Source organism: Nerophis ophidion, linkage group LG07 (assembly GCF_033978795.1).
Source record: "Nerophis ophidion isolate RoL-2023_Sa linkage group LG07, RoL_Noph_v1.0, whole genome shotgun sequence".
NCBI classification, from domain to species: domain Eukaryota; kingdom Metazoa; phylum Chordata; class Actinopteri; order Syngnathiformes; family Syngnathidae; genus Nerophis; species Nerophis ophidion.
In genome coordinates, this window is record NC_084617.1 from 54,586,381 (window position 1) to 54,599,798 (window position 13,418).

Consider the following 13,418-nt stretch of genomic DNA (forward strand, 5'->3'; position numbering starts at 1 on the left):
AATCAAGACATATATATATATATATATATATATATATATATATATATATATATATATATATATATATATATACATTTATTAAAGGTAAATTGAGCAAATTTGGTATTTCTGGCAATTGATTTAAGTGTGTATCAAACTGGTAGCCCTTCACATTAATCAGTACCCAAGAAGTAGCTCTTTGTTTCAAAAAGGTTGGTGACCCCTGATTTAGACATTTTCAATACATTATTTTGAAATATGTTGTAAGTGTTTGCAGAAGGAACTGTTACTTTGCTATCGGTGTTCAGGACAAATTGCCCTTTAAAAAACTATTTTGGCCATTTCGAGTTTCCGTAGCGTGAGAGTTAACAGGAAGTGGTTCAAGTGACTATTAACTGCGGTAACCAGACACGATTTGGTAACTTGAAACTTTTTTTTTTATTTATATATATAAAGTTATTCCTTTCTTATTAAAAAAAGAAAAGTAATTTAAAAACTTCGATATGAATATCACTTACACCGAACTTTTTAGCTAAACACTTGTGAGAAAGTACGTCCTTTGTTGATTGTGTGCAAGGCTAACGGTCGGCGTTTTTGAACTCACGTGTACGTCATATGCATTGGTGATTTGTGCCCTGGCAATACTTGTTTAATGAATTATTTTAACTTGCAGGACCATGGCTTTGCCGACCCTCAACACCTATATTCCCCATCGCAAGCAATCGTTTGGTATAAAGCTAGCGTGGAGGAAGGAGCAACAATGCCGCAGACAGGAACAGCTGGACATCTATGCCAAATACTTCAGGGAGCAGACTTTCAACAATCATTTGCACCATCAATGGACCTCCAGGCAATCCTTCAACCAGAGGTACACACATGCAGCAGTGCAACCTTGAGAAGAACACGTCAATATGTTTTTAATAGATTTGTAGCCTGCAGACCAGTGGTGTCCGAAGTCAAGCTTGGGGTCCATTTTCAACACACTGCTCACTTTAATAAGAATTCACACGTATGGTTTTTCTCCCTAATCTCCAAATGTTGGCATGCTCTACCTTCCATATATTCAAACCGTCCCGGCTTCAAACTGTTCAGCGTATTCGGGAATCTCGGGTTTTCCCTTGACAAATTCCAAAATTTCCCAGAATTCCAGGTTTTCCGGGAAATGTTTCCCTTTCAAAATCAATTGGCCATTTTTCAAACTTCCACCATTTCCACATTTTTCAACGTATTCATTCAATTCCACCTTCAACACATTCCACTGTCCTGGAAATTCAAACTACTCTTTTTTTTTTTTTTTCCAAGTTAAAAAAAAAAATCCAGGATTTCCATGAATTCCTGATTTTCCAAAGCCCCATTTCCACCATTTTTTCTGGCAACTACTCCTTCCACATTTTTTAAATACATTTAAACCTAGTCAGTGGCCTAGTGGTTAGTGTCCGCCCTGAGATCGGTAGGTTGTGAGTTCAAACCCCGGCCGAGTCATACCAAAAACTATAAAAATGGGACCCATTACCTCCCTGCTTGGCACTCAGCATCAAGGGTTGGAATTGGGGGTCAAATCACCAGAAATGATTCCCAGGCGTGGCACTGTTGCTGCCCACTGCTCCGCTCACCTACCAGGGGGTGAACAAGGGGATGGGTCAAATGCAGAGTACTAATTTCACATCACCTAGTGTATGTGACAATCATTGGTACTTTAGCTTTAACTTAACCGTTTTAGCGTCAAATCATTCCTCTTAATTAGGACAAAAAACAAAGATGTTTTATGAACTGGAAAATTTCCCGGTTTTCCGTAATACCATTTCTCAATTCAACATGTTACTACTTCAACATTTATCGACCATTTTGAAAAATTCCAACACCAACCATTTCAACTCATTCAGACCATTCAAATTCAATTCACATAATAAAAAATTAAAAAAATCCCGCTTTTCCTAAAATTCCCAAATTTTGGGGAAATTCAATCAATCAATCAAAGTTTATTTATAAAGCCCTAAATCACGAGTGTCTCAAAGGGCTGCACAAACCACAACAACATCCTCGGCTCAGATCCCACATTGAAATTAATGGGACATTCTTCAAAGTTCCACAACTTCCACATTTTTCATCTTATTTAAACCGTTCCAACTTAAAAATATGCAGCCTGTTCAGGAATTGTGTGCTCTACTTCAACAATTCTAAAAAAAAAATCCAGGATTTCACATAATTCCAAATGTTTCTTTCATTTTCCCCTTTCAAAATGAATTGTCAATTTTTCAAACTTTCACAATTCCCACATTTTTCAACCGATTGAAACCATTCCAACTATTTTTACATTCATACTGAATTCTGTCAGCATTTCAGTTCAACTTCAGCCTTGCAGCATTCAGACGCAATTCCTTCAGGAAGTTCTTCACCTAGTTGTGGTGTCAAACCCCTATTCACTGTGGGCCACACTGCAGTTACAGCTGCCCTTATTGTAACAAATTGTAACACGGAATTATGAGTTTCAAACATTACAACTCAAGCAAGGTTTATTTGTACATTTTACATAGTCTGTATTGCTGCAATAAGTTAAACAGTGTGTTGTAAGATTATTTTGCTATTTTTTTTAGTTATTTAGTTATTTAATTATATAACGGATATATTTAGATTACTTGTCTGTTCAACTTGAATGTCACAAAATTCCATAAAAATTAAAAGGCATTTATTTTAAATACATTTGCATGTTTTCCATTTTTTTAAGTGCTTATTCGGTTAAAATGTAAACGATAATAATCCCTTGTCATGTGTATCTTTTTGAGTAGACGACACATTTTCAAAGATTGAGGCTGAAGGGCCAAACGAGTCATGTCTGTGTGCTCTGTCAGTATGTCGGCATATTGTAGAGACAGGCTGGAGGAGGAAAATATCGATTGTCTGGAGGAGCGCAGGGAACGACTCAGGCACATGCTCGAAGAGGAACAAAAACAACTGAACGCCGAGCTGAAGGAGCTGAAAGTGGAGAAAGGGCAAGGCATATCAATGGAGAGAAGAAAAAAGGTAGCTAGTGCTTCAAATTATATCCTTGCTGCTTGCTTGATGTGCTTATTTAATTCACTGTGTTGTACATTTAGCTGGCACAGGAGCTGCTGAAGGAGCACTGGAAGAGAACCAAACCGGAACCGCAAAAGGTAGCCTAAACCAGCACTATGATTTTGTAATGGACAGTGGGAGCATGGACGATTGGACTGTGATAAACAATGCTTTTTCATTTTTCTGTATTTCCATATATTTGTGTCAGAATTATTCTGTTGGACCTACTGTAATATAGTTTTTTTTATTGGTCATTTTCTTTCCATTTTTTCTGTGTCAGTCACTCAGTTTCAAGTCTAAAATATTAGCAAGTTTAGTGCAGTGGTTCTCAAATTTAGTACTATCTCAGATGGTACTATTAAGTACCATCTGAGATAGTACAAAAGTACTATCCGGCCTAAGAATGAATTAAAAACAAGGCAGGGGTTTTATTTAACAAGTATGTATATTATTTCTGGCCACTGTAACATTACACACTGTTTGAACAGTAACTCCATTTGAACATGGGAAAATAAAACATTGTACTTTAATCAAGTGGTTCTTTGGTTAACCACTAATGGCGGCCATGACTAGGTGTTCACGTACCACAGTTTGAGAATTACTGGTTTATTGCATAGTTGACAAAGTTGCCATGTCTCCAAATGCGCAGCAAGACGTGGTGGAGCAGGAAGATACGCAAAACAATTATGAGAAGAGCCAAAGAGAATATGTGGAGCAGGAGGATTTGCAAAACAATTATGAGAGGAGCCGAAGAGAATCTGTGGAGAGAATCGAACAAGAGGAAGAAAACAGGAGCACAGAGGAGATTCAGCGAGCGGAAAACCTTCGCAAACTGATGGAAGAGCTGCGGCTAAAGGAAGAGGAGGTAATCAGATACAAGTCAAATGGAGCAACACTGAGAAAAAAATGACACCACACTTACATTTGTGTTGTTCCTCCAAGGCCACTTGTCTATGGAAGGAGGAAGAGTCCTTGCAAGTGCAGCTGTGGGACCTGGGGAAAATCGAGGCAGAGAGGAGGAATATAGAGGAAGGACGAAAAAAGGATGCGATGCGGTAAGGAAAGCTCTTTAGAAGGAGCGTAAATCTTCTGCTGAGTGGATGTAATCCAAAGATCTCTCAACTGATCTCCATTTAGAAATTTCCTCATCCGACAGTATCGCTTTCAGCTTAGGAGGAGAGCCCAGCAAGTGCAAGAAGAACTGGTGAGTGATTCCCTGTTTTCTTAATAAAACTGTCAGGTTCAAACACTGATGACATCTATTAAACAAGACATGAAGCAAGGAATTAAACACAGACAGAATTCAATTTAGCTCAATTGAGGAGAAACGCATGGTCGTCCCACGCCCTGACGAAAGATTGTTCGCCTCCTCTTTTATTTGGACTTTCCCTGATTACATGGCAACAGCTGTTTCTAAGGGAGGAGGATCATAAGCAGCCTCTGCCTTTGCATACAAAGTAGTTCAAAGAAATTGTCTTAAAACAGTTCAAAGAAAAGGTGCCTGGAAGGGAGTCAGGTCTTGCATCCTCTCCGCTTTTAGACAAGACAAAATCTTTGTGTGGATTACAATACATAAAAGAAACCGACACCCTCATGTCGCTACTCATCCTACACAGTGGAGTTTTACAAGCCTTTTTGATTGGTAAGATCAAAGACAGCTTTTGTCTGCTCGCCGGGAACTCATTGAAACACAAAGTTTTGTTATAACAGATACTATTATTCTGACAAAAAATATTTTGTGAACTATCAACACCATTATCTGCCGAAGAAAGAATTCTTTTTTTTCAGACTATAAGGCGCACTTGAAATCCTTTCATTTTCTCAAAAATCGACAATGGGCCTTATAAACCCTTGCACCTTAAGCATGTATTAAATCTGGTTGTGGTACAGTACATGGTGTAGTAAGGGTGACCAGTAGATGGCAGTCACACATAGGCGATAAATGTGGACTGCAGGCTGACGCTTGTTCAATAAATATTGTTAGCAAGTACCGGTAAGCAAGCAACACTAAAGCTTTGATGTTTCATTGAGAAAATAGAACGTTATGCACTGTTTTTAAAGACTCTTGTCAAAATGTTTTAGTATGACTTTTGTCAGCTACAAAGCCGTGCTGCTTGATGGATTGTCGGAGCGTTACGGCTACCGTAGTCAGACGTACTGTGCTTCAACATACGGGTGTGTGGATAAGGACCCAAACTTGCACCTATTAGGGCACATATTATCTGGCGTTTTATTTCGACCTATTACGCAAAACTAACTTTTCTTACCTATTGGTACCTGCTGTTGTGTATTTGTGATTTACATAAGTCCTGAAAATGTGCACGTGTCCACAATTGTAGTCCACGCCGTAGTCAATAAGCTCCTTCTTTTCCTCTAGCCTCTTGTTGTGAGGCATTCATCCTCCCATGTTGCCATTTTTATTAAATTTAGTGTATAGTTCGGACTTAATCTGTCAGTAGAAGACGCTATGGAAGTGTTAAAAACTACAACAAAAGATGACAGGGAGAAGGGAAGACGTAGTCGAAGTGGAGGCATTTACATAAGACTGCCCACCAAACGGTGCATTCCTAAGAAATGGTCAGAAAGCGACTTGAGGACTATCTGTAAAGCATAATCTATGCAACATTTGACCAAAAAAACACCATTACATATTATGTAGAGCATAAAGAAGTGTTTTAAATTTAGGGGAAAAAAATCATATGACCCTTTTAATGCGCCTTATAATCTGGTAAGCCTTGTGTATAAAAATAGACCTGTTCATCGAGCGTGCTGCACCTCATATAATTCTTTGCTCGTTATAGTCTGGGAAATACAGTATTTATGAATACTTGCTAAAGATGTCTTTCCCTAATGCAGTATTATCATATTACCATTATTAATCCGCAACCAGTTAATTGTATTTTGTATATATATTGGTCGCACAGGTGTGTAAGATGCAGGTGTCCACATTGAAACATGAACTATTTACACAGACACTTGTGTTCATTCAAATGTAACACAAGTCAGTGCCTGTAACACAACATACCGTAAGTATCCTACCAGAGAAGTCATTAAGTGCTCTTTTCGTCGTCCTCCTGGGTAGCCATGTACTGTATACCTAGGACAGCTATTTTTTGGTGCCGCTTACAAATTTGTCTCAGAGGACCGTTTAAAGATGCTGGCAAAAATATCCATCTATCTTTTTTTTTGTTTTTAATCCAGTTGACTGTTGTAATTATGGCACACTGTCACATTCACTTTAGGTGACACTGCTACGAATAGAATCTGATAAACAGCTTGAAATAATCTCAAATAAGGTAGCAACACCACAAAAAAGAGTGTAGCACAAAAATATTTCCTCAAGTCTCGCAAGCTAATAAGAGTTTGTGTCAATTTGAAGTGAACGCGCTTCATCAACCTTACTCCTAGTGATCCAGTAACCACAAGCGAATATTAATCCACTCAAAGTGAAAAATGTAAGTAATATAATAATCAATAAAGTTTTTCTGAAGCAAGATAGTATATCCTCTGACAGATCTGTGGTCGTTGACTGACGTCACTCCATCGCATTGCTTTTGCTAATTGATTGTATTAATTTGACAGATTCACATACTAAATATAGTACCACATATACTCCAGCTCATAAACGTACAATAAAACGTAAATAATAAATTTGCGGCTGTGTTTGATGCACTCCGTCCCTACATTTATGCTGTGTTTAGTGACCAGTATGTCAGAAAATACACAGCCACCAAAAATAAACATACTACCCCAATTTTTCCAAAATCTTCATTGTCTCTGGACCAACAATTACGGAGAAATTATTACTTTTGTGTAAAAAGTACGTCTACTTTGGTGTTTGCCTCCAATGTAATATTTGTAATAACTGCACTATATATATGCCTTTGCTTTTACATTTTTGAATATTTTTCATAAGTTTTGCTGTGGTGAGTCATGGCTTCATTTCATTATCACCATATTAACTTGAATACTGAACTAATGCTTCTTACGACTACATTATTTATTAGTTTGGATTATTGGTGACATACAGAAAAGGTGCAATTTTGAAGCAAAGTTTTGTTAGGCAAAGTGTATTAATTCTCTGTTACTGAGAGTGAGAAATAGCACATTTCCATGTGTATGTATGTTCGCTCTTTGCACAAGAAACTGTTATTGCCTCTCCAGTTTTCCCGGCAAACCTTCAATTCTCATATTTTTTTTCCTTACTGGGTTGCGGAGAACGTATGTAATTGCTTTCCACATTTTTTTTGCAAGTAGCTCATCCCCACGCCCCGCAACAGGGCATGTTTACACAGCAAACACTAAAAGAAATGTATAATGAAGAAGTGCAGTGTCGCTTAGCTGGGGCTTTAAATTGGTACGTAACATGGCGCCTTGTAGTCTTGTGAGTGCCTTTTGACCAATCATTGAAGAGATCGCTTGAAACCTAGTTCTCCATACTCTCTGTATACTCGACTCTGCTGGAACCTAATCTAAAATAATTCACTTTGAAACTCATTTTTTAAAAATATTGCATATTTAGTTTTTTCCCCATTATAAAAAGGGTTGTGTTTCGTATTTTAACAATAAAAACATCAAATCCATTTTTTAGCAAGGAGGCATAGTATTGAAAGGGCATGTTTACCACTGTGTTACATCACCTTTTCTTTTAACAACACTCAATAAATGTTTGGGAACTGAGAAAACTAATTGTTGAAGCTTTGAAAGTGGAATTCTTTCCCATTCTTGTTTTATGTAGAGCTTCAGTCGTTCAACAGTCCGGGGTCACTGCTGTCGTATTTTCCGTTTCATAATGCGCCACACATTTTTGATGGTAGACAGGTCTGAACTGCAGGCGGGCCAGGAAATTACCCGCGCTCTTTTTTTACGAAGCCACGCTGTTGTAACACGTGCTGAATGTGGCTTGGCATTGTCTTCCTGAAATAAGCAGAGGCGTCCATGAAAAAGACGGCGCTTAGATGGCAGCATATGTTGTTCCAAAATCTGTATGTACCTTTCAACATTAATGGTGCCTTCACAGATGTGTAAGTTACCCATGCTTTGGGCACTAATGCACCCCCATACCATCACAGATGCTGGCTTTTGAACTTTGCGTCGATAACAGTCTGGATGGTTTCCTTCCTCTTTGGTCCGGATGACATGATGTCGAATATTTCCAAAAACAATTAGAAAAGTGGACTCGTCAGACCACAGAACACTTTTCCAGTTTGTATCAGTCCATCTTAGATTATCTCAGGCCCAGAGAAGCCGGGGGCGTTTCTGGATGTTGTTGATAAATGGCTTTCGCTTTGCATAGTAGAGCTTTAATTTGGATTTACAGATGTAGCGACGAACTGCATTTAGTGACAGTTGTTTTCTGAAGTGTTCCTGAGCCCAAGTGGTGATATCCTTTAGAGATTGATGTCTGTTTTTGATACAATGCCTTCTGAGTGATCGAAGGTCACGGTCATTCAATGTTGGTTTCCGGCCATGCCGCTTTTGTGGAGTGATTTCTCCAGATTCTCTGAACCTTTTGATGATATTATGGACAGTAGATGTCGAAATCCCTAAATTTCTTGCAATTGCACTTTGAAAAAAGTTGTTCTTAAACTATTTAACTATTTGCTCATGTAGTTGAAGATAAAGGGGTGTACCTTGCCCCATCTTTTCTTGTGAAAGACTGAGCATTTTTGGGAAGCTGTTTTTATACCCAATAACGGCACCCACCTGTTCCCAGTTGGCCGGCACACCTGTGAGATGTTCCAAATAAGTGTTTGATGAGCATTCCTCAATTTTATCACTATTTATTGCCACCCTTCCCAACTTCTTTGTCATGTGTTGCTGGAATCAAATTCTAAAGTTAATGATTTGGAAAAAAAAAAAAAGTTTACCAGTTTTAAAATCAAATATGTTGTCTTTGTAGCATATTCAACTGAATATGGGTTGAAAATGGTTTGCAAATCATTGTATTCCGTTTATATTTACATCTAACACAATTTCCCAACTCATTTGGAAACCGGGTTTGTATATAAAAACTTTGATTGATTGGTTTAAAGCTGTTAAAAACATTTAAAGCGTTAAAGTAAAAAAAAAATGTTTTTTACCTACTTATAATACATTTTTGAACGTGTTTGTTTTTTGGCTAAGCAGAGATTGTGGGAGTTTTTGGAAAAATACGTTCATTGTTCCAAAAATAAGGCATCAAAGTCAGCGTTATGAATTATTGATATATTAAAGGCTGTAATATTTTTTTTCTTTACAAAAAGGGCATAAAACATTAAAAAAAACATAAATATATAAAAACCTTATGTGTGATAGGTCTAAAGCTGTTTCAAATATTTCAAGCATTGAAAGTTTAAAAAAATACTACTTATCAAGTTATCATACATTTTTTAATGCGTCTGTTTTCCGGCTAAGTAAAGATAGTGGGAGGTTTTGGGAAAATACGGTCATTGTACCAAAAATAATAAGGCATCAAAGTCAGCGTTATGAATTGTTGACCTAAAAAAAGGCTGCAATAATTTTTTTCTTTACAAAACAGCATAAAACGTAAACAAAACATTACACATATATAAAAACTGTATATCTATGATAGGTCTAAAGCTCCTAAAAACTTTAAAGCGTTGAAACTTGCAAAAAATAAAAAATTACCTACATATTAACTACATTTTTTAAAGGGTTCTGTTTTTCTGCTTAGTAGAGATAGTAAGAGTTTTTGGGGAAAATACGGTCATTGTTCCAAAAATAATAGGGTATGAAAGTCAGTGTTATGAATTATTGACATATTAAAGGCTGTAATTACCTCATCTAAAGTATTCCACTTTGCGACTCTTGTTTGGAAATGATGCATATTTTGTGTTTTTTCCATCATAAAAAATGTTGGGTGCCTTTACAAAAAGAGCATAGAACATTTAAAAAAATAATATATAAAAACTATATGGATAGGTTGGAAGCGTTTGAAAAATTCAAAGCGTTGAAGTATATATATAATACAGTGGGGCAAAAAAGTATTTAGTCAGCCACCGATTGTGCAAGTTCTCCCACTTAAAATGATGACAGAGGTCTGTAATTTTCATCATAGGTACACTTCAACTGTGAGAGACAGAATGTGAAAAACAATCCAGGAATTCACATTGTAGGAATTTTAAATAATTTATTTGTAAGTTATAGTGGGAAAAAAAGTATTTGGTCAACCATTCAAAGCTCTCACTGATGGAAGGAGGTTTTGGCTCAAAATCTCACGATACATGGCCCTATGCAATTTTTTCCTTAACACGGATCAATCGTCCTGTCCCCTTAGCAGAAAAACAGCCCCAAAGCATGATGTTTCCACCCCCATGCTTCACAGTAGATATGGTGTTCTTGGGATGCAACTCAGTATTCTTCTTCCTCCAAACACGACGAGTTGAGTTTATACCAAAATGGATACATGGATGATACAGCAGAGGATCCAAAATATAACTTTTTGGTATAAACTCAACTCATTGTACCTCCCAGGAAGTGGACCTCAGGCTTCTTGCGGCCTTGCTGCAAGGAGAGCAGCAGCAGAATGAGGAAGCGAGGGCAGTGACGGCGAGGAGAGAGAGAGTCTTCGCCGACGCCGCCTGGATGAAGCGTGTCATCGAGGAGCAGCTTCAGCTGGAGAGAGAGCGGGAGGCCGAGTTTGACTTCCTACACAGGTGAGACGGCAGCTCTCGCTCTGGGAAAGAGGGATCCTCTAAAAGAAGAGTATTTTAATACACTTTCCTTAGAGAGGAAGCTCAATACGTGTGGGAGAATCGGGAAGCGACGTGGGAGAGGGAAAGAAAAGCCAGAGAGATGCTCATGCACGAGGTACACTTTTATTTAAAAACTTGAGCCAGGTAATAAAAGTCAAAATAAACAATGATGTTTTTGTCTTTCAAAAGGTGCTGGCAGAGAGGCGGAAGATTCTGACGCTGAAGATGCAGAACAACCGCAAGGCTCAGTTGGAGTCCTTGAAGAAACGAGACGAGATGATCCGGGAGCTGGAGAAGCTAAAAGAGTTTGGACACCAGGACGAGAACCAAGACCGCTTACAGGTTTTTGGAGCGAATGAAGAGATGCTGGCTTGTGTACACCGTCTGGATTTAATGCCGTTTGTGTTCACGCCCTGCAGGTGGAGCAGCAGCTTGAAGAGCAGTGCAGGATAGAGGAGGAAGAGAAAGAAAACAGAAGTGCTCATCTTGTCCACAAGGAGGCGCTGAGGAAAGACCAGCAGTGGATGCCACACACAGGATACCAGCCAACGGTAAATACATGTGTAGTATCATTTTCAATGGTTACATTCTTATCTCCTTTGCAGATTCACAGTCAACCTCGAATAGCGTGGACATGAGCAGCTGACATCAAAACACTTTTATTGTCTTATGAAGAATTGTCTGCTTTTTAAATAAAATATTATGTCTGCTTTTTAAAAGAAATATGTCTGCTTTTTAAATGAAATATATATATTTTTTAAATAAAGAATTATTTATAAATTAAATATGTCTGCTTTTTAAAAGAAACATGTCTGCTTTTTAAATTAAATATTTACGCTTTTTAAATAAAGATTTATAAATGAAATATGTCTGCTTTTTAAATAAAGAATTAAGTCTTTATAAATTAAATGTCTGCTTTTTCAAAAAATATGTCTGCTTTTTAAATTAATTATGTCAGCTTTTTAAAAGAAATATGTGCTTTTTAAATAAAGAATTAAGTCTGCTTTTTGAATAAAGAATTAAGTGTTTTTAAATGAAATATGTCTGCCTTTTTAAATTTAGAATAAAGTCTGCTTTTCAAATTAAATATGTCTGCTTTCTAAGCGAAAAAAGTCTGCTTTTAAAATGAAGATTCAAGTCTGCTTTATAAATGAAATATGTTTGCTTTTTAAATGAATTAAATCTGCTTTTTAAATGTCCGCTTTGAAAATGAATTAAGTCTTCTTTTTAAATGAAATGTCTGCTTTTTAAATGAATAACAAGTCTGATTTTTAAATGAAATATGTATGCTTTTTAAATGAGGAATTACATTTTTTTAATGAATTAAGTCTGCTTTTTAAAAGAAATGTCTGCTTTTTAAAATGAATTAGGTCTGCTTTTTAAATGAAGAATCAAGCCTGCTTTTAAAAAAATATGTTTGCTCTTTAAATGAAGAATAAAGTCTACTTTTTTTTAAAAAATATTTAAGTCTGCTTTTTAAATAATCAAGTCTGCTTTTTAAATGAAATGTGTTTTTTAAATATCTGCTTTTTAAATAAGCCTGCAAGTCTTGACATTTTACTTTTCCCCTCAAGTCTGTATTCATCCATCCATCCATCCATCTTCTTCCGCTTATCCGAGGTCGGGTCGCGGGGGCAACAGCCTAAGCAGGGAAACCCAGACTTCCCTCTCCCCAGCCACTTCGTCTAGCTCTTCCCGGGGGATCCCGAGGCGTTCCCAGACCAGCCGGGAGACATAGTCTTCCCAACGTGTCCTGGGTCTTCCCCGTGGCCTCCTACCGGTTGGACGTGCCCTAAACACCTCCCTAGGGAGGCGTTCGGGTGGCATCCTGACCAGATGCCCGAACCACCTCATCTGGCTCCTCTCGATGTGAAGGAGCAGCGGCTTTACTTTGAGTTCCTCCCGGATGGCAGAGCTTCTCACCCTATCTCTAAGGGAGAGCCCCGCCACACGGCGGAGGAAACTCATTTCGGCCGCTTGTACTCGTGATCTTATCCTTTCGGTCATGACCCAAAGCTCATGACCATAGGTGAGGATGGGAACGTAGATCGACCAGTAAATTGAAAGCTTTGCCTTCCGGCTCAGCTCCTTCTTCACCACAACGGATCGGTACAACGTCCGCATTACTGAAGACGCCGCACCGATCCGCCTGTCGATCTCACGATCCACTCTCCCCCCACTCGTGAACAAGACTCCTAGGTACTTGAACTCCTCCACTTGGGGCAGGGTCTCCTCGCCAACCCGGAGATGGCATTCCACCCTTTTCCGGGCGAGAACCATGGACTCGGACTTGGAGGTGCTGATTCTCATTCCGGTCGCTTCACACTCTGATGTGAACCGATCCAGTGAGAGCTGAAGATCCCGGTCAGATGAAGCCATCAGGACCACATCATCTGCAAAAAGCAGAGACCTAATCCTGCGGTCACCAAACCGGAACCCCTCAACGCCTTGACTGCGCCTAGAAATTCTGTCCATAAAAGTTATGAACAGAATCGGTGACAAAGGACAGCCTTGGCGGAGTCCAACCCTCACTGGAAATGTGTTCGACTTACTGCCGGCAATCAATCAATCAATCAATCAATGTTTACTTATATAGCCCTAAATCACTAGTGTCTCAAAGGGCTGCACAAACCACCACGACATCCTCGGTAGGCCCATATAAGGGCAAGGAAAACTCACACCCAGTGG

General features: G+C 38.4%; 1 protein-coding gene across 2 annotated transcripts; it reads left to right on the plus strand.

Annotated features, from left to right (window-relative positions):
* Nucleotides 1-286: 286 nt before the first annotated feature.
* Nucleotides 287-11,515, plus strand: tchp (trichoplein, keratin filament binding). 2 transcript variants are annotated; one of them, XM_061906521.1, is made up of 12 exons: nucleotides 287-397; nucleotides 653-847; nucleotides 2,829-3,000; nucleotides 3,075-3,131; nucleotides 3,683-3,898; nucleotides 3,976-4,088; nucleotides 4,171-4,237; nucleotides 10,510-10,691; nucleotides 10,764-10,845; nucleotides 10,920-11,072; nucleotides 11,150-11,281; nucleotides 11,336-11,515. In XM_061906521.1, the coding sequence occupies exons 2-12, from the start codon at nucleotides 657-659 to the stop codon at nucleotides 11,366-11,368; spliced, it is 1,398 nt and encodes a 465-aa protein (XP_061762505.1). In that variant the 5' UTR covers nucleotides 287-397; nucleotides 653-656; the 3' UTR covers nucleotides 11,369-11,515. The 2 variants fall into 2 exon arrangements, with proteins under 2 accessions (XP_061762505.1, XP_061762504.1); XM_061906520.1 differs by lacking the exon at nucleotides 287-397 and adding an exon at nucleotides 430-585.
* The last annotated feature ends 1,903 nt before the right edge of the window (nucleotides 11,516-13,418 follow it).